Here is a 22,595-nt window from a genome sequence, read left to right on the forward strand (position 1 = left end):
CAGAGGTAACCTGAAGTGGGCAGGAGTTCTTGGAAACTAACTTTCACCCTGTGCAAAGGCAATAAGTTCAATTAACGACCTAACTGTCTCTCCACCCATAAATTTATTTTAGAAATACAAAAAAAATTTCCACTAATTTTTCAAAGATGTATTTCTATGATTAGCAGTAAAAGTATTCCTTTTATAGTCTTTGTTCTTATCAGATAATAATTATAGATTAATGGTTACTTTTGCTTTTTGAGAAGGTCTTACACTGTGCTCCAGCTGATATAATATACTTACTGTGTAGCATAGATTAGCCTCAAACTTGTGGTAATCCTGTTTCAGCCTTCTGAGGCTTACAGGAATAAGCCACTACATCGGGCTAAAATTATGGTTTTTTTCAATAATTTATTATAAAAAGAATGCTTAATTATTGACTTGAGCTTTTATTTTATAGATAGTAGAGTTTGAATAAATTTTATGATTTATCTTTTTGTAACAGGGGTTGAATTGCATCTATTCATTGGTTCCTTATTTCCATATACTGGGCATGCAACTGTTTTACATAATAACCTATATTGCTTTATATATTAGTCAGTTACATATCTATAATATTTATTATTGCCTATTATTTTTACCTTAATTCTGAAAAGTGGCTCACAAAGCATTTCTTTTAGGAGTTTTTCAGTGTGTATAATGAATGTTACTGGTATGTGTTCATTTAGGGCTAACCATTTGGTATTGGGCAATTAGTTGGTGTCTCTTCTCCATGGAAGACTTTCTTTTTCTTTTTTTTTATTGGATATTTTCTTTATTTACATTTCAAATGTTATACCGTCTCCGGGTTTCACCTTCTGAAACCCCCTGTCCCATCCTCTCTCCCCCTGCTTCTATGAGGGTGCTCCCCCATCCACCCACCCACTCCCTCTTGCCTCTGCACCCTGGCGTTCCCCTACACTGAAGCATCAATCCTTCACAGGACCCATTGATTCCCGATAAGGCCATCTTCTACTACATATGCAGCTGGAGCCATGGGTTGCTCCAAGGGTACTCTTTGGTCAGTAGTTTAGTCCCTGGGAGTTCTGAGGTGTCTGGTTGGTTGACACTGTTGTTCTTCCTATGGGATTGCAAACCATTTCAGTCCTTTCTCTAACTCCTCCATTAGGGACCTCGTTCTCAGTCCAATGGTTGACTAAGAGCATCTACCTCTATATTTGTCAGACTCTGGGAGAGCCTCTCAGAAGACACCTATATCAGGCTCCTGTCAGCATGCCCTTCTTGGTATCCGCAATATTTTCTGGGTTTGGTGACTGAATATGGAATGGATCCCGAGGTGGGGCAGTCTCTGGATGGCCTTTCTTTCAGTCTCAGCTCCACACTTTGTTTCCATATTTCCTCCTGTGAGTAGTAGGTTGTTGGGAATTGAACTCAGAACCTCTGGAAGAGCAGTTGTTGCTCTTAAGCACCGAGCCTGCAGAGGACTGTGCAACTATCAGCCTTCCTTATGTCCCTGTAATTCTCTGTGTAGGGCTGAAGCCTTTTGGGCTTCCACTGTCCGTCTCAGGATGCCTATTAAGTCCTATTACAGCTCATGATTAATCAGTCATGTTAGTGAGACTTCATTAGCAGATCATACTTAGTCATAAATATGTAACAAACTTTACTAAAAAAAGTGGCAATCTATATGGAAAAGACCAAGAAGGAGGATATGGGAAGATTTGTAGGGAGAAAAGTAAAAGAAAAAATGATACAATTATATTATAATAAAAACTAAAATAAATAAAACTAAAAGAGAATCGTTTAACTCATAGATAAACATCATATGTTAAATATTCAAAATAGTTTTGTACCTACTTCATTTGTTTAACAATAGTACTTTTTCCAGATTCACCTGCTCCTGAAACAAAATGAAGCAAATGTTATAAACTGATATACAGACTTTGTTAGTACAATAAAACCTATTTTATCATGTGTAGATTTTTGACACCTTTTTTGTGTAATTTCTAAAGGAAAGAATATTTACTAATAAAGAAAATTACATTTTAAATTTAAACATGATTTGAGATGCTTATATCTCCTAGGTTTGCAACCTAAGAACATACAAGATCAGACTCTAAATTGTTCTTGGCCTCCTGAGATGAATCTTTGCATCTCTGTTTGAATAAATGACAAAAGAGAACCATTAATAATTTTATTTTGAGAACTGTTCAAAGAGAAATCTATCCTAATTAGAACATGTTCTTGTCCTTAAAAGCCTATGATATCCTTCTACATAGCTATAATTTACTTTATTCAGATGAATGAAGCATCTTAACAACTTTATGTAACTGTAAGAAGCCCCAGTACACAGGAGGTGACACGGAATGTCTTATGATATAAGATCAGGGTGCGTGAAGGTAGGAATGAGGACCCAGCAGTGGTACCACAGGTGTTATACTCACCCTTTCTGCACATGTTATCTGCAACATGTCTTGTAGTTTATGATGCACACTATGCATGAATTTGGCATTAACTTATCAACATACAGAACACTAGCATCATATAGAAAAACCCAAAGTGCACATGATCCTTAAGAGACAGTAATAGCTCTTGGTGAATACCTAGTGGCTGCTTTAGTTTGTCAGTCAGGACCTTCTCAAGATATTTCTTGAATCTCTCTTGATGTTAAAGACAAGGTTTTTGAGGAACAAACACCAAGATGCCATGACCTCAGTTTGTTTTGCATCTGTGTGTGGCCGAGAATTATCTTGACTTAACAACGTTTCATGATTTTGATATAAACAAAAGGTAATCTGAATAATAACTAAATTTAAAGCATATTAAAATTTTGCCTATGAATATGGATTAGAGCCCCAGAGAGCACTAAGTAGTTTTAATCCCCCTTCCACCTACTAGACCTCCACTTTTTCTCTAGTACGTCTATCCTACATGCTTATGGTCTCATCATCATCCATCAGTATGAGAGATATTTCACATGAAAGAAATGAGTCTTTGAACTTATACTTCAAAACTAACCTGCCCATTTGAAAAGAAAAGGAAAATAAGCTTTCTTCAAAGGCATGTCCCTGAGTATATCAACCTGGAACCACTGCAGTTCTTATATCCAGGAGCAACTGACTAACATAAAATGGACTCCATTTATTTATTTAATTGTTGGTTTGTCTGTTTATTTTTGTTTTATTGTTTTTGATTGATTGATTGATTGGTTTTTGAGAAGGGGAGGGAAGGATGGAGGGAGACAGAGAGAGAGAGAGAGAGAGAGAGAGAGAGAGAGAGAGAGAGAGAGAGAATCTTGAAACTAGATGGATAGATGGATAGGGGCTTGGGAAGGAGTTGGGGAAGAAAAATAATATTATCAAAATACATGGCATAATATTATTTTATTTTGTCCCTTGTATGCGAACATTTTTTCCATTGAAGTATCTCTGTATGGTCTTAAATATTTTCCTTAGCCTAGGTGAACAGATAGAGAGACAGCTAAATTTAACTCTTATGACAGAACATTTTTATGGTCCCTGGCAAGTCTTAATATATCCGATGTCTACAGTTGTCTAAAGGATGCCTATTGTGTATGATACAGAAAAATAGGGAGTGGTAAGGCTGTGTAATTAACACTTCATTGACAGGTGGTTATGAACAGATTCTTCCTAGTAGATTAACTGCCCATGATTCTTCTCCATTACTACCCCAGTGTGCTTTCTGCCACAGGTCATGAAAGTTAAAAACAAAGCCAATGAATGCAAAAATCAGCCATGGTAACTTACCAATGTTCCTTCCTAGACTCTTTTTAACCTGTTTTTGCAATGCTGATGTGAAAACTAGGTCATGAGGGTTCTAGGCATTCATTGTCCCAGCACACAGTAATCCGGCTCTGGGTAGTTAACCGTGAGCCAGGGAAGTGATTATTGGGAACCAAGTGTCAGAAGACCCAATCGCACGCAATCTCACCCCACCAAATCAAACACAAGTATTTAATTTTACTGACCTGAAGTTTTTAGCAGTGGGAATGAGATGGCTTTTGAAGGAGCTTCAGTTCTACCTATGCAGGTTTACTTTGTGTAGTATTTTGCTCAATGAAAGGGACACTGATGGGGGAAAAAAAACGAACAAACTCGAGAACTTTTGAAAAAGGGAAATGTTTCTTCTGGACTATCAATTAAAACTTTTAAACAATTATTGATTGTCTATGGTTCGAGAGGTATGTGACTACTCATGCAATGATTAAAACTGTAATGTAAGTGTGATGTAAGCGACTGTTATTCTTCATTGTTGATAGAATAATTGGAGTAAAATCCTCAATGTATTCAATACAGGTCAAAGTTGCAGGCATTTTTTATCTGTAGTTGCCTGGAACCACCAGCATGTGATCCATGAATACTAAGGTCAAAAGTCAACATCAGATGGCAACAACACTAATACTGGAATTTCCCAAACTATTTCTGAGACTCGAACGGTTGTGAATATTTAACAATTCTTTGTAACTTATTAAGTAACTAATAATGTGCCTAAGTGGTTTAGAATAATTAGTTACTATTGAGTAGAAGATAACTTTATGAAACTTCATAGTAGTAATTCATATTTTCATTTGTAAATCTTTTTAAAGTACCATTTAGAAATTTGCAAAAATTTTAAAAGATTTTCTTGGCTCTGTGTGGTAAGTTTAGTGTTCTAGGTGAAGGTCCCTAACAGTTAACTGCTGCCTTGGTATAATTTCTAAATTAAAACAAAACAAAACAAAACAAAACAAAATTGTATAAAAAATCTCCTTCATTATTTCAAACTCCATCTCAATGTTCCTCAGAAATGAACTGTTCATTTCCATTCTCACACTGATGATGGGTCTTAGGTCACGATCATCACTCATTCTTGTAGGATTAGATCATGTTACAGGGCTAAATATACACATGACAGAATGTTTGCCTATGCTCAGTACATCCTAAAATAGTTCCTTCCTTCTAAAGCAAGGGCATAACTGACTTATTTTCTGGGCTAAAGAGTAGTACCAAAGGAATTTCCACAAGATACATATCTGTTTCTTTGAAGAAGATAATGTTTCAAGTAAAAAATTAAAACCTATACATCTGTTGCATTTTAATATGCAAAAACTATAAATAGTAAAATACAAGTAAGCAAAAGTATGGTTATGTAGATATATAAAAAAACTTAAATCTGTAAAATATTAATAACTGTTAACTGTACTCCACTGATCTTTTGGTGATAAAGGGCAAGATAAAATGAAATAATTTGACGTATATTGATATGTATGATAATTTTCTAGGTTGCTGAAATCATATAATTGTATAATAGAGAAAAAGGTAGAGTGTGCCAGCCTTGTGGCTGAATAGAGAAATAAGAATGGTAGAGCGATTAATGTACTCACACACATTCTATATCTGTGTTCACTTAAATTGAGCTCCCCTGCTAATGCTGTGTTGTATTACTTTGGTTCCAGGTAATGCATTAATAGTGTGAATATTAAATGGTTTCAAGCCATATTCTCATAGTCAAAAGTTTCCAGTCTCTCTTTGGACTGTATTCATGATCGAAAGTTTTATTGTGATACCAGAAGAGCTTCAATTCCAAACCTAAGTCCTAGTCTTATAAAGACTACTAATGTAAACTTTTAAGGATAATTAAGAAATACAAGTTGGTAGTCACTTTATGAATGATCAAATTCTTTAATGCATTCAGCATTTGACTTGTAGTCATGCTAAGAACTGATGTAATTAGTGACAGGAATACCTCTTATTTAGCCTTTTGTATGTTTTCTAGGTTAAGCCTAGGACAGATAACTAGAAACAAAACATGTTTGTCTATTTAGATACACTTTAGATAGATAGGTGGTTCTCAGATGCTTCAGAGACATGCAGAATGTGGCATTTAAAATGTTTAATAAAAAAGTTTTTTTTTGATAGAGAGACTTGCCAGCTCCTGGCAGCATTTCCTCCAATAAGATGATAGGTCCCCGAAAGCCCTAGAATTTAAACTATTTTAAGTTAAAATGAAAGCTATGCTTTTATAGGCATTATTTGTATTAAAGTATTGTGGGAAATTACTAATTAAGGTCGAAGCACACCAGGACCAGTGCACCTTGACCGATAGCCTCTGGGCTTGGAGCAATATGGGAGACTCCCTTCATTAGCAGGGTTTCTCCTTCTCTGACCTTGTCTGGGTAACTCAATACACACCTCTACGTGAGGAACGTCATGTAGCCTCAATTAGATTATAGGACCGATTTCTTTTCTCCTGACAAAATCTGATCAGTCAGTACCTTAGATTCTTGAAATGCTTTTTCATGTTAATGAGAAATTGCAGGTACCCTAAGACCCCAGCCAATAATCTTTGTCCATACCTGATGTCCCCTACACTCAGTCCTCCAAAACTTTATAAGTCTTCCATCACCTCATGTATTGACACCTGATCCCATTGTGGTCTTTCACCACACAAACACAAACTCACAAGGCTCTACAATCATCAATCCCCCCAGCTCCTCCCCCCCAGCTCCTCCCCCCCAGCTCCTCCCCCACCTGCGCCTCCCCCACCCGCCCCAGCTCGCTGTTTCTGCTCCCACTGCCCTCATGGATTGTATTGGCCGACAATCTAGGAGCAAGGAGACCCCCAAATTGTAGTCTTCTCATCATGCTTAGTCTTTTTCAGGAATAACATGCCCCACTCAATAATTCTCCTCATGAGTAAAATTAAAAATCTCAATGTCTTCTACATGACAGCCATTCAAACACACTGAACTCAGAGATGAAAGAAAAAGAAAAACAAAAAACAAAAACGCCGTTCATGTACCTTTGGAGATAAAGACATAAATTTTATTTATTTATGTAATTTAAGTTAACTTCCATACATTTCTGACCTTCACTAGGCAAAGCGACTAACTTACACCTCTGTGAGGATCAGTCTCTTAGTTTATCGAATCTTACTATCAGTGTACAACTTAGGGCCTTTGGAAATTAAGTCACAGATACAAATGACTTGGAGAATACCGGAGTAAATATTAGAAGTCTCCTCAGATTTGACAAACATGCTTCCATCCCATTCAGTATAAAATGTTCAAGTAAAGTAGCTTCCACTCTTCTGTTTATGACTTTGTATTTTATTATTTTTAATACTTTACATATATCTGTCTGTGGGTATATACACACAAGGGCAAGCTCGCAGAGAGTCTAGGAGAGAACATTAAATCCCCTGCAGTTGGAATTTCAGGTAACTGTGAGTCACCTGATTGGGTTCCGGGAACCGAACTCAGGACGGGTGCAAGAGCTGTAAGCTCTCCTGATCATCTTAGTCTCTCTGCAGACCTTCCGTTCTTTAATACTTTCTTATGAATGATGCTTGCTAAACGTCCTACACTGTGCCCACACCACGCCAATACCAAAGTTCTGAGATTTCTGCTCTAATATTCAGATACAGCAACATGAGAAAGCCACTTCAGTTTTATTTTATTTTATTTTTTAAAAATAGAACACTTTTCAAAATACAGACCATGATTACTATGCAGGTTTTTTTTTCTTTTTTTCCGAGCTGGGGACCGAACCCAGGGCCTTGCGCTTGCTAGGCAAGTGCTCTACCACTGAGCCAAATCCCCAAACCCAGACCATGATTACTATGTCTTCATTTTTGTTTTGAACCTGCTGCTTTGTTATGCTTCCTCCATATATTTAGCCCATACTTGTTAAGAGCTTTCTATGTTTTTCCACATGAAGTCATCCACGAATTATAAATTTGATTTTCTTTAGCTGCATGAAGAATATCTATGACATTGCACTTTGCTTATTTGAAACATATTTCTGAAGTAGAATTTTCTCAAACCTCTGTTGAATTTAAGCCATTAAAAAGGGAGAAAAAACTTTAGGTTTTTTTTTTTTTATTGTCTAAAATTTCCCATCATTCACGTTCTTCATGTGTTCCATCTTTGTGTGTTATCAACAAAGTTTACTTGATAGAATTTCATGCCTATGCACCCTCACCCGAATTCCTGGTACCTGCCTGGAGTTTGTCAAGGGGAAAGTCAAAGGCAGGAAAATGTCAATGTTTATTCTTTTAACAGGAAGCAAACTAATCATCATTAATTCTTTTTTGCTGTCTATAGACAACAATATTAATGGTTGCCCATCATTAAGAGTAATATTTAGATTTCTGAAGACTATCTATATAACGGACATCCCTTCTCTTCTTAGTTTGTTTTCAATAGGTGCAAATGAATATTTTGATTTACATTTTTGCCTGTCTTGACATAATTATGGTGACATGACTATTATTAACATGATTATTATTGACATAACTACTGCTGACAGTACTAAATGTCAAACAATATCCTGATAGGGTTTAAGCACTATTCTTGGTATTAATCATACAATTCCTCTTGCCCCATTTTGAGTTTGGATTTCATATATTTCTTTCACCACTCTGTCAATACATTTCCCCAATGTTTTACAAAATGACAGAATTTTCTTTGTGCCAATCAAATCTTTTCAACCAACTGACAAAACTTTCCTGTACATGTTTATGCAGTCTTAAAATTATCTGTCCCTGAAAGATCTGTAAAGCAATATAAAAAATTAAGTACTCCTTTATTTTACAAATTAAAAATAAGTAGAACATTGTTTATTTTCCACAAACATTTTGTTTCTAAGTTAAAAAAAATGGAGATTTGAGAGGACAGTTCTTCAGAGCCCTGCATTTACGTCACTAGCCTTGATCTGCTATCCCGATCAATAACAGACATTTGTGTTCCCATCCACATACGTGTGAGTATTTTCACTTTGTTTTGCTTTGCTGAAACATTTGAAAGCAGCTAGACACTTTGCCAATTCATATTTCCAAATGCCTTTGCTAAGAAGGCCATTTTCTGCTAACTGTAATACTATTTTACATGTAAGAAAATTTACCTTAATCCAAAGTGTTCTCTAATGAACACTGGATACTCAAATTTATCTTATTGCTACACAAAGTCTTTTTATTACCTTCATTTTTCCTAGATTCAACATCCTCTCAGAGTTTATATATTTTTGTTGTTACCTTAATTTTTTTAAATTTTAGAATAATTCCCCTGTATCCTTGTTGATATTTTTATTTGTTTTTATGGAGTTAACGCTTTTCCAAAGTTTGAAATCATTTTCTTATGCAAAACTGAATAATCTGTTTTGTTTCTTTATTGTTTTGAGTGTAAATACATTCATATAAATTTTATATGAAATTGGAAAGTATATGGTGTCAGATAAAATTCCATGCTTGTTGCCTGCCTCAGAGCTTCTCAGATTAACATATCAAAGATAAACATCCCAATCCCACAAAATTTCTCATCAGACAAACTGCTTCAAAGTGTCTCACCGAGGAGAAATTATCTAGTCTCCTATCTTTGCTTTCAGAGATCTTTTATTTGAATGATCCAACTTCTCATTTTATACACATTGTGGAAATATCTGAGGATGTTCAAGTTACCTAAGGACACAAAACCACAGTATGTAATCAAACATTTGCTCTGCTTATAGGTTCATGTGCTACTCCTGTTTGTTCTGCCTACAGTTTGCAAAGCTAATAAATAAAGGGGATAACAAAAGATCGATATGTAAATGACTTAGATTGCAGCCATATTCATAGGCCACATATTTATCGTTGAATTCATTATGGTCTATATTTTAAATACATACAATCTGTAGGTCAACCATATTTCAACATCATTTCCAAAATTATATTTTCACCTTATTAGATTTTGAAAACCATTTTCAAAGATGCCTTTTTAATCTCAACATTATCTGCTTAGATCAGAAAATGAAGAAACAAAAATAGAGAATTATGGGATGTTTTTTCCTTCTGTGTGAGCCTGTTTTAGATAGCCATCTATTTGTCTAAATGTCCTTTAATTTGGACAATAATAATGTATAAAACCTTTTAGGATAAATCGATGTTCTCACGGAAATATTTTGTTAACAACAAGGCTGCCTTGTATACATTTGCTACTTAGTAATAGGAAAATGTAAATAAGGTAACTAAAGGATTGAGTATATCAGACATATTGCCCTCATCAAAATTATTCCTTCTCAGAACACCCTTTCGTTGCTGGTGAGAGTAAAAACTTGTGCTACCACTCTGGAAACCAATTTGGTCATTTCTCAGAAAATTGGGAAGAGATTTACCTCAAGACATAACTATAGCACTCCTGGGCATACACCCAAAAGGTGCTCCACCATTCCACAAGGACACTTGCTCAACTATGCTCATAACAACTTTATTGGTAATAGCCAGAAACTGGAAACAACCTAGATGTTCCTCAACTGAGAAATGGATAAAGAAATTGTGGTTCATTTACACAATGGAATACTATTCAGCTGTTAAAAATGAGGATGAGAATTTTGAAGAGAAATGGATGTAAAGAGAAAATACCATACTGAGTGAGGTAACCTGGACCCAAAAGGACAGGCATGGTATGTACTCACTGATAAGTGGATATTAGCCATAAAGTACAGAAAAACCATGTGAAAATCCACAGACTCAAACAAGCCAAGTAACCAGGAGGGCCCCATGGTATCTGTGGGGACAATTCTAGTTGAAACTGCTGGCAGTGAGGGCTATGGATCCTGAACTGGCCACTTCCTATAGTCAGGCAGAACTCCAAGTAAAGGGATAAGGATAGAAACCCACCCACAAAACTTTTGACACAAAACGTGTCCTGCCTACAAGATGTGCAGGGCCAAAGATAGAGCAGAGATGGGGGGAATGGCTGACCGATTATTAACTCAAATTGAGACCCATTCCAAGGACAAACACCAAATTCTGACACTATTAATGATACTCTGACATGCTTGCAGACAGGAGCTGTGTATAACTGTCCTCTGAGATGGTCCACCCAGCAGTCAATGGAAAGAGATGCAGAAACCCATAGCCAAACACTAGTTGGAGCTTGGGGAGTCCTGTGGAAGATTTAGGAGGGAGGATTGAGGGTCCCAAGGAAAGAAACTCCATAGGAAGACCATCAGAGTTGACTAAACTGGATCCTTGGGGGCTCCCAGAGATTGAATCACCAACCAAAAATTGAGCATGGACTGACTCTAGGTCCAAGCACATATGTCGCTGATGTGCAACTTGGTGTTCATGTGGGTTCTGCAACAATTAGAACAGGGACTGTCCCTAAATCTGTTGCCTGCCTGTCTATGGAGCCAGTTCCATTAACTGGTCAGCCTTGCCTGGCCTCAGTGGGAGAGGATACACCTAGTCCAGCTGTGATTTCATGTGTGGTGTATGTTTAGTGTGTAGTGTGTAGTGTATCATGTGTGTGTGTGTGTGTGTGTGTGTGTGTGTGTGTGTGTAGTGTGTAGTGTGTATATGGAGTGATATACAGAGGGGGTTCTCCCTTCTTTAAGAAGGGGAAGGAGGAATGGGAGATAGATATCTGCATGAGAGGCTGTTTAAAGGAGAGAAAGGACTGATATTGGGATGTACGGTGAATAAACAAATTAAACATTATCCCCTCTAATTCTCACATCTACAATTTGATGTAATAGAGAGCTACACTTGTTTGTGAAACAGAAATCTAGTTCAACCATATCTAATGGGAACAGTCAAAGTCATAAAGCCACCACAGCTGCATGACAGAGATTCAGCAAGCTTGAGCTAAGTGAAAGCTTTCGTGCAAATTTCCACTCTTCGTTTCAATCCCCATGCGTTGCATGCTTGGGGACCATTTAATATTTGCACGACTCGGGGGTATTGGATTGCTGGAAGTTTTCTTGTGAATCGTTTCTGACTTCTTCCAGGAACACTGCTTCAATGCTGCCCTTAGTCTTGAACAGACTCAGCCCTCCCACTTTTATGGAGATATCTGCACCAAAACCTTTAAAAACAGCCATATCAACTGAATCCAGGGGGTTATAAGGCAAATGAAAGAGTTTTAGCCCAAAGGAGAGAACTGTTTTGAGTCCTCAGGAGGAAAGACCCAGAGGCAAAATTTACCACAATTTATGGAACAAAATTACTGACAGATAGAATGGGTCAAATTTAGTGTACCATGGTGGAAATTCCTCTTTAGTAAACTGTCATGATGTGATGAAGACAGGAATAAAAACAATGAATTTATACTTCCTTGAAAGTAGGTGTAGTAGAATAGGTGAATGTTTGGTTTGGTTTTACTCGGAGGTGCCCATTGGCCATTGTCTAACTACAAGCTAACAGTCATCTGGCTGAGATAGAAGGAGATTCACCTTAATTATGTTGCTGGGAATGTCACTTCTGGAGTACCATAGCAGAAGGTTGATTTTTTTGGCTCCACTCAAGTAAAAAATGTATTTTTCAGCCAAGAAACTGGAAATGTATTTTTTTTTAATTCCACAGTACCAGGTAACAAAGTTAATTAGGAGTTTACAGAAGAATCAAAGAATCAATACGAGCTAAAATGGTTTTACTTTTGTTAAAAATAGCTGGGAAAATTATTGTAGAAGAAGGAGAAAGGAGAATTTTGAGGGGTTATGTTGATTAAAGAATTGATTATCAATTAGGATAGAAGATAAAGATAACCAAATATTCTTAAATTTTAGGAAAACCACAGATGAAGTGATGAGCTCTGGTTGAAAAGAATATATTTATATTTTAAATCAAGAATTAACCCAGAATATGTGGGAAAGTATGAGGGACTGCAAGATATAAACTATTTTTAGACGGGCTGTAGAAGGAATAATCCTTACTAGGAAAATTAATCTCTTGGAATATAAATTCCTACAGTAGCAGGTCATCACGTGTCCTGTGTTATTTGCTTTGGGAGCTACTAATCAGGGTCAATATTTTTTTCATATGTTGATCAAATCAAGTACTTGAGTTCACTTCTTTAGGTCCACGTCTACAATACTGCATTTCTACATTAGGATTTGGAGAATTAAATAGGGAGATGGGCTCTGAACTTCAGTTCAGTGTGTCAAATAAAAGTTTGGTTTTTTTTTAATGATACATATGGCCCATGGTTGTTCAGATTGTTAAGTATGCCAACACCCTTCTCCACAGAATAAGTAAAGGTAAGTAATTATGTTAGTTTCTCATGTTACTTATATAAATAACTTCAAAAGCACAGTGCTTTAGAGTAAAAAAATCAAATCTGGTGCAGAAATAGCAAAAAAAAAATAAACAAAAAGAAAAACCTGTTATAGGGGTAATCTCCTACCCTACGCTCTGTTTTTAGAACCTATTCACAGTATGGAATTTGGGCCTGGTTACTGTAAACCCAAATAACAGAACATGGTTGTATAACCATGTATCTTGGGGGAACTTACTATTGTTAATTAAATTGATGTGGAGTCAAACTGCCTTCTATGTATTTATGTTTATGACCATGATCAAGGGCCCTCTCAACACTCTGCAGTGTTGCAGCCTTGCTCCTGGCAGTGCTCAGTGGGAAGGATACGAAGACAGGAAGAGGGACTGCAAAATGATGCTGGATTCTCAACTTGACATAGCCATTGCAATTGTGAATTCACAGAAGCTGACATTGCTCACACTAAGCCTGCACAAAACTGGACCTATTAACAGTTAGATAGATTTAGTGTGTAGCCTTATGTGTAGGCAAAATGTGTATCTATCACTGTGAACTCACAGGCTTGTGAAATGTTGTGAAACTGTGATGGTGTTAAAATTAATATGTGTCTTAAAAATATACCCTTGTAAGTGTGCCATATTTTCCTTATGCATTCTTGGGCTGAAGCACATCGAGGTTACTTCCAGTTTCTGGCTACTATAAATAAAACTGTGGAATAAACATGGCCTAGCAAGTGTCTTTCTGGTAGGATGGAGTGTCTTTTGGGCATACCAAGAGTTCTATAGCTGTGTCTTGAGAGAGCTGGATTCTCATCTTCCTAAGGAACCATCATGTTTGCTTTTCATGTTGGCTATTTGCACCCCCAGCAGCAATGGAATGGTGTTCTCCTTTTCCACATCCTTGCTAGAATGAGCTGTCACTCCTTTCATTGAACCTAACCATTCTGATGAGTATAGGTTGAAATTTTAGAGTAGTCTTGATTTCCATTTTTCAGATGGCTAGGATTTTGAATATTTGTTTCTTAGCCATTTGAGGTTCCAAAAGTGACCACAAGAAATTAGAGAACAAACAAACCAAAAGAAACAAAACAGCAGCAGCCGCAGCCGCAGCAACAGCAACAACAACAATAACAACACATCCCAAGGGAGGTATCTGAGACCCAGAAAGATGAATGTGGTATGTATTCACTTACAAGTGGATTTGGCAATTAAGCAAATAATAACCAAGCTACAATCTTTAAACCTAGAGAGATTAGATAAAGTGGAAGGGTCATGTGAGGGCTGTATAGATCTCCCTGGAAGGGAACAATATAACAGATTTTATGGGTATATGGGGGTGGGAGGAGGAAGCGGGTAAAGGGGTATAAGGACCAGGTAGGGGATTAGTTGAAGGAAAAGAATAAAGAAAGAGATGCCTGGAATTTGAGGGGGATGGCATTTGGGGGATTATATGGAAACTTGGAAAGTAAAAACTTCATGGAATACATGAAGGTGATCTAATAATGACTTCTAGTAATGAGGGATATAGAATCTCATCTGTCTATGTCCCACAGCCAGGAGATGCTGTCAGTGGTGGGAATGGATCACATTTGATTGAGTTGTTAGCATAGGGGTCCCTTGGAAATTTCCAAACAATCCCGGTTTTGTTTTGTTTTTGAAAACAGAGGGCTGCTCTCTGCAAACTGACTGCAGCCCTGTTGCCCAGGACAGCATTCATACTACCTACTGAACATGAAAAGTAGAGCCATTGCCTACTTGGAGCCTTTACCTGTGTAGGCTAATGAAAGAGAAACACGAACACCAACTAAGCTACAGAAGCATTGACCTACAAGTTCTCCTGCCTGCAAAATATCCCAGGTCAGTAGTAGCACAGAACTTGTGGGAGTAACCAACCAATGTTTCATTTGACTTAAGGCCCACTCCTTGAGAAGGAACCATACTCTACACTGCTAGGGTAACCAAGAACCAGAAACTAGATAGACCAGAGAACTAGGGTAAAATCAAACATAACTGGTAAAAAAATTAAAAATAAAAGGAATCCTAATAATATTCTGTTATGCACACAGTTCACTGTCTTATCCAGTCATCATCAGATAGACTTCCTCTGGTAGTTGATGGAAATAGACACAGATATCCACAGCTGGATATTGCTCATAAAGAGATTTATCTATCCCCCTTAGAGTTCTTCAAAAGAAGAGGTGGGAAGTTTGCACGAGTTGGGGGTATACTGGGAGAGCAAGGCCCTCTTCTGAATCAACTAAGCAAGGTGTATATGGACTCACAGAGACGGCAGCAGCAGTCACAGGCCTCACATGGGTCTGCACCAGGCCTTCTGTATACATATTATAGTCATTAGCTTACAGTTTTAATAGCAATCATGACTGTGAGAATGAGTATGTCTCTGACTCTTGGCCTTACTCTTGGGAATATTTTCCTCCTATTGGGTTGCCATGTCTAACTTTGAAATGATAATTTTTGCTGTATTCCATTATACTTTATTTTGCTGTGTTTGGTTGTTAACTTTTAGAAGCCCATTCTTTTCTCATGTGAGACAAAAAGGGAATGGAAGAGGGGAAGGGAGGTGGAGAGGAATTGGGAGAAGGAGAAGGAGGGTAATAATAATCAGGATATTTTATATGAGAAAATAACATGTATTAAATTTTACATAGTGATTGTCAACTAAGAGAGGAAAAACAGAAGACAAGAACTTAGGCAAAGGACTTGTAGAGGGGAGCAGCCCTTTAGATTCACTGAGATCTGTTTCTACTAACACAATGTTGGCCTCTGCTGCCCAGAGCATGAGAAATAGGAAACTTTGCGTTCTATGCTTTGGCACCCAGAAATTAACTAGACAGTATAGACCAAGGCAAGATGGATTGTACCATATTTTGTTTAGTTTTGCTTTTTATATTTCTCTTTTTTGTATTTTTCTCTTTTTTTGTATTGTATTCAGAATTGGCTGCTACCATGGTGAAGCTTGAATGCCATTCTAATTTATCAACTCTTGATTTATAAGTCCATTATCTTTACTAAAACATATTAATATTGTTTCAATGAGAACAAAACCTAAGTCATATCTAGGGTGAGAGATTAGGAAGGCTAAGGTTATTTCTGTAAGATGTTGTATGATATCTTAATGAAGCCAAGTTTAAGATGAAACATACAGTGTAGATAATGTGAGTTCAGTTAAAAAATGAATCTGAAACAGATTTTACTGTTTTGAATTTGACATCTAAATTAAATTTAGAGTTCAGAGTTCAAAAGAAAAAAATAGTCAAATGTTTCAAATATAAATTAAAAATAGGGAAAACTGAAGAATGATTTATTTTATTAAATTAAATTGAGCAGCTCAGCATACATATAGTTGGTGTCAATAGCAGATTAGCATGCAGATGGATATATAAATGAAAGATATAATATTACTACAGAGGACTCTTTCTCATCCCTGTTAATAAAAGTTACTCTTTCGACTTAATGAAGCCCATTAAGTGGCTAATTGTTCAAGAACAATTAGAATGCTTTTATTTCTATTTGAGAGCTTCATATATAACAAGTTGTGACCTGATGTCTATCTTTCTAGAGTGATTAGCTTTTCTGTTTATAGAGCCAATGTGTATAATAATCTGTCAACTCTCGATTCATAATTTGGGAAAATTCAATTTTCTCCATTACACCTTCCTCTTTGGGGTCCTTGATGTTCATTGACACGTTTTCAGCCATCTCTCCATTTTAGTTTACCTTGTTCTTCCCCAGCACAATCTGTGGTGCAGTTGGTCAGTTAATCCAGCACGCCAACCTCAAGCATCAGACCTGTGCAGATGTTTAACAGTACTGTCCTTGTAACTGGTAATAGATCCATCTCAGAGAGTTGACTTATAATTTGTGTTTTTATAAAATAAGAGAAAATGTTTTTAAATGATGTGTTGAAAACATTTATCAGTTTTTGAAACTTATCTCTGCATGTAGACTTATCTTTTACTTGTTTGTTTGTTTGTTTGTTTGTTTTTTAAAAGAGAAATGGTTTATTCTGGCTTAACCCAGGGTACAGCCTGCCAGGGCAGGAGCTTGAAGAAGTTGATCAGTTGTACCCACAGGCAATAAACAGACAGCAGTGGTTGCAGGTCCGTGAAGGCTCATTCTGTCCCTACATACTGCCAGTGCAAGAGAGGATGAAAGGCATTAAAAGGAATGCCTATATGTGATTTACTTTCCCTAGGTCTATATTATTTAGACTACAAGGTAGAGACTGACAATTCTCTGAAATTATGGAAAATATGGTCAATGGTTTCAAATCACTTACCCATCATCTTCCTAAATGTCAGTTTCTAAGTGAACAGTTGTAGTACAATGGGTATGGCTTGCCAAGAACTACAGTGAGGAAGGAGAGACCATGTCCCATTCATCGAGAAACAGGAGACACAGCCTACAAGTATCTGTTGAAATGAACTCAGTACTGGGAGCACAGTAAAAGAACACTTAGAAAATGATAAATCCACAATCCTGAAATAGTGAATTACTTTGCATATAACTTACATCAGGATAAATACCCAGCCATCAATAAGTTAGAGCTCTTGTTTAGATTTGTTTCTGTATTGATTGAGAGTTTTAATAAGTTTGGGAATCATTTATACAATATTTAATATGAGGTTAATGTTTCAAAAACCAAAACGAATTGACTGGTTAATTGGCCTAAAAAGTGGAGAAACTGAACACACAAAAAAAGAAAATGAAGATTGAATCCAGCCAATGCCTTTTACTGGGTCATCTCCTGCAGTACACAATATCTTTATCTAATACATGTTGCCATATCTTTGTGTTAAAAATATCACGGGTTTTAATACCCTAAATTATACATTCTCTGGTTTCTCCAGAAGTCCTCAGTGAAATTTCTTTTAAATCTCACATGTTGCTGAGTTAGTACAATTAGTGTGCCCAACTCTGTCAACTTCTTCCTCCCATGCGTAGTAACAAATTCTATTGTTTTTTTGTCAGTGACCACTGTGTGTTAAGCAGTTTCTGAAAATTATGTTGCACACAGATTATTTTAATTCATTTAGTTAAGTGAGCAATTATTGAAATTATCCTTATCATAAAACGTTATCCTTTGCTTGGAAGGGGTTAAAAGTAGACACATAATGTGTGGCATGCATGAATATAAAAGGAACTGAATGCCATATTTTTAAGTGTATAAGTAATATTCCTGATATAATTTAAGTACCTTGTCACTATTGTAATAAAACAAGAATAATTAATTTTAGTACATCAATTCTGATGCCAATGCTCAGTTTATTTCTATCTAAACAAAGAATAGACATTTGCGACATGTTATTGAGTATTTTAGTTGTTATTTAGTAAACAATTAGGATGCAACAAAATAACAAATGTGCATGAGTTGTCTTTGAGGATTGATATTGTGAAAGACATAAACTGAGGCACCTAATATTTATTTCTTAAACAATGTAAAAATGTGAAGCATAAAATAAATTAGGAAATACATATAGGGTATACATCTGAAATCAGTACCCTTTGGATTCCAAACGTATTTTTATATTAAATCCTCCATGAAGTAATAAATTTAAAATTTGAGAAATGTAACTGTGTCATAAATGAAAAAAAAATTGGATGCTGAAAGCAAGAGAGAAACATTTTACCTAGTAGCAGCAACTTCACAGTTCTTGCATCCCGTTCAGCATCTTCCTGAAGCTTCTTCTCCAGTTCTTTGGACCTTTTGGCTGACTCCTTGCTCTCTGAACTAATTCCACTTCCCATCTTTTGATGTTAGAGGACGGGCAGTTGATTTGCTCAAAGTTTTCAAACACAGAGCACAGCAGTGGTTTAGAGATAGATCGTAAGAGCAGTGCTCCCAACAGCAGGCACCAGTCTATCCCCTGCGCTCTCAATTCTGCTTTGACTAAGGGGACCTTTTCCATCTGTCACCTGACCAAGAGCCATGCCACTCTGATCGAAGCCTAAGAGGAAACTCATTATACTTTCAAATTAAATGGTCACGTCTGGCCCATCCTCAAAATTATGCTTACCTGCCTGAAAGTCTAACACAAAACACAGGGAAAGCAGTCAAAATTTTGAAATTCAAGACAGTCTGTGATGGGAAATTCAAGTGAAATGTCTCTTACCAACAGGAAATATTTATTATTACCATAGTATTTACTATTAATAAAAAACAACTGCATTTCATCTTCAGATACTTTGTTTTTTGGATTCTTCATAATTACTCCTCAGCCTCAAAAAGAATATGTATGATGCTATTCAAATTCCATTTTACCTATTCTTAGATTTGCACAAATATTGAGAGTCTCCTAATATGTCGATAAATTAGAAAACATTTAAATAATAAAAACAAAGGGCATGCTTTCCATATCTATACATATTTTATAGCTATAAATATAGAATTATAGGTTCAGTATCTTAACATATGAATTTTTATTTTCATAGGATTCATCACTATGAATTTAGCTTTTATTGCTTTTGAAAAAGTCAGTCCATTAATGCTAATTGAAGGCCCACTTTGGATGAACACTGACCTGTGTTCAATGTGGGCAGCACTGAACTCTTTAGGGCCATTAAGCAACAGCTGCTGTGATGGGGGTACACAGACTGAATTGATACTCAGGGAATAAAGACCAATGTTTTTTAAAAGCATAAAAATGTTTCAATTCTGATAATTAAAATACTAAATATACCTAACTCGTTCCATATTTTTTAGCTACTCTACTAAAACCCTAACATTTTTGAAAATTCACTGGCTCGAGGGAATGAGATGGTTTTTACATATTTTTGTTTGTTTATCTGAAGCAAAAGGTATTTAGTAGACTGTCAAACAATCTTTCTTTTCAATGCAGCTATCCCCCTGTACCAGCAAGTGTGTCTTTCACTGAACATTGTAGGGTGTCAGGGTGCATTTAATTATAAAATACCGGAATAAAACCAGCTGAGTAAGCTGACGCTGCTGTTCTGCTGAGAGATCATGTGTAAAGATTGAACAGGTGGGTTTTTGAATATTCATACAACAAGGAAATGGGCCACCAGACTAAGTACTCATTCCTGCTTTGTTTACTTTTGCACATTAAATATGTTGAGCTAAACATAGTCAAAACATCCTGAGTAAAGACTCAGAGAGGTACATATGCAAAGAGTGGTGCAAATCATCCACCACTGCTTTTACTATGCAAAGAGCTCATCCCAAAGGAAGGAGATCTGTCCTGCTACATTATTTATGATCAGCTCAGGAGACAGGCTTCCACCTCAGAATGGAAGGCTTAGTACATTAAATCACCGTTGGCCTGTCTCATAGGTTGAATATACATCGTACACAGACATTCAGGAATCTTACATGTTCCACTTGAGCAAAGGATTGACAGGATATAGTATGTCATTTGTAATCTATAAATGCACCCCTAGCTTTTGTACGGGAATATATGTGGTTTTAATAGTTTCTGTGTTTTTGCCTTCCAAGACTTCCTCAGCAGATTACTAACTAAAGACGACTAGGTCTTTGAGATGTTAAAACCACAAATTTTGTTTTGTTTGTTCATGAAAGCAAGAAACATGAAACTATCCCCAAACCCATCATGTTAGAACTATATATACTGGCCATTAAGAGTGTGTGTGTGTGTGTGTGTGTGTGTGTGTGTGTGTGTGTGTGTGTGTGTGTGTGTGGGGTGAAAGTTAGTGGTATGGTTATTTAAAAACTCATTAAAAACAATTTAAAAAGAGAGGGAGGGAGAGAGAATGAAAGGGTTTGCTGAAAGGTGTGATTATTCAGAATAATTATTGAACATGACCTTTCAGGCACTACATTCTTCAAAATGCATGATGGTATCTTTCCTTTGTCATCCTTTTTTCAAGAAAGAAAATGAACTCGAGGTTGAATGAGTTAAGGTTTACTAATTTAACTCACAGAGTTACCACATACCTGAACCATACAAGTAATTATACTCAGGCTACTTATAGCTAAATTCTCTGGATAATCTCCTAGTGGAGACATTAGGTGATTTAAAATTTTATTTTCCATTATTTTACTTGAAGAATATATAGTCCATGATGATCTTATACTACCGAATTTCAAAGTGTGTAAGTGTGTGTGTGTGTGTGTGTGTGTGTGTGTGTGTGTATAAAATTTTTTTCCTCATCACTATTAACTGCCTAGGTTTTTACACTTATTGGATTGATTCTCCTTGGAGCTGTTACAGGAGCCTTATTACAGTAGCCCACCTTCTGCTGTAAATTATCTAGGTAGATAATTTACATCCATTTACAACCATCATGTGTTTGGTTTTTTATTTTATTTTCATATCTCATAAGAGGTGTTGATTTTCAGCAAGGGGCCCCTGGACATTTGGAGTCCCTGCTGCCTTAGCAATGACCTTTCTGCTGTATATCCCCATGGAACTCCAGACAAAGCATTCTTCATTCGCTAATGGTACTCAGATGTGTACTTCAGGGAATGCTAAGCAGGGTGTTCCTCTGGAGAGCTCAAGCCTTTTGCCTTTTGGTGCTTCCAGAAAGTAATCTTTTGATCTAGAGCTAACATAAAAACTTGCTGCTCTGAGTCAGTGCGTCAGATGGTACAATGAGATGACACTGTGTATATTAAGTAATAAGTAAAACAAATAAATGCTTGATGCAATTTGTATCCATCTTTATTTAGCCTATTTAGGTAATTTAGGTAATGGATGAGGATATGATTATGTATAGTGATGACTGGATATATATAACAAATGTTTATGAGAGTGTTTCTTTTTACTTCAAATTCTATTGTAGGTTTCTTTCTAAGCTTATTACATCATTTATATCACTAGTTCCCTGGTTTTCTTGGGAGATTTTAGTTTTTACTCTTATGATTGCTTCTTATTAAGTTTCTTGATATTAGGGTCTGCTCTATTCCTGCTCAGTCTGTCTGATTATGCCAGGCTCTACTTGAGGTATGATACCATACCTAAGATTAATAATGAATCCATTCTACCAAGAATGAACAATCATACATGATTCCCTGTGTATTACAGATTTCATCGACAATTGTGTCACTACTACCTAGCTATCAAAAATAATTCTCAGTGGTTCCCAAAATATAATTTTCTATTTTAGTTGGCTTTTTGAATCACTTGCCTTGCTCAGCATCCATTTTTAGTTTTCTTTCATGTTTCTTTTTTCTAAATAAGAATGTCTCTGTGCTCTAGAGATGGCTCTTTCCCACAGTGTCCATATTTTAATGAGGAAAGTAGATCAGTGTATGTGCTCTCTTGTATGCTTCTATGTTCTCCCTGCCTTGTCCTCCTAGGTAGCTGGATAACACCGAGGTGTTACAGCCTTCTTTCCTTCTATCCTGTGGATTGAGTCCATGTCATACCAGACAAATGTTATGTTACTGAGCTATACTTGTACTTTCAATTCACTTAATGTAAAAAAATACTCGCAAGAACTGAATCAGTGAGAGATGTCGCTAGAAGAACAAAGCGTGTTGCAATGCAGTTGCAATGAAGAGTCAGGCAGTCCTAGGAGACCCGCAGTTGAGATGATCCTTTGGGCTTATGTTGAAATAAGTAATGAAAACGCGACCATTGATC

At 36.5% G+C, this 22,595-nt stretch overlaps 1 protein-coding gene across 1 annotated transcript in view; it reads right to left on the bottom strand.

The window, feature by feature from the left end:
* Gnat3 (G protein subunit alpha transducin 3) overlaps window positions 1-18,958 on the bottom strand; it is a 48,290-nt gene extending 29,332 nt beyond the window's left edge. Inside the window, exons 1-2 of the mRNA XM_032906311.1 lie at window positions 18,663-18,958; window positions 1,837-1,879 (exon numbers count right to left, since the gene is read on the bottom strand). Coding sequence (XP_032762202.1) covers window positions 1,837-1,879; window positions 18,663-18,780 — 161 coding nt within the window. The 5' untranslated portion in view covers window positions 18,781-18,958. The remainder of the gene's footprint in view (window positions 1-1,836; window positions 1,880-18,662) is intronic.
* Between the last annotated feature and the right edge of the window lie 3,637 nt (window positions 18,959-22,595).

The sequence above is a fragment of the Rattus rattus genome, chromosome 6 (genome assembly GCF_011064425.1).
Source record: "Rattus rattus isolate New Zealand chromosome 6, Rrattus_CSIRO_v1, whole genome shotgun sequence".
In the NCBI taxonomy this organism is placed as follows: Eukaryota; Metazoa; Chordata; class Mammalia; order Rodentia; family Muridae; genus Rattus; species Rattus rattus.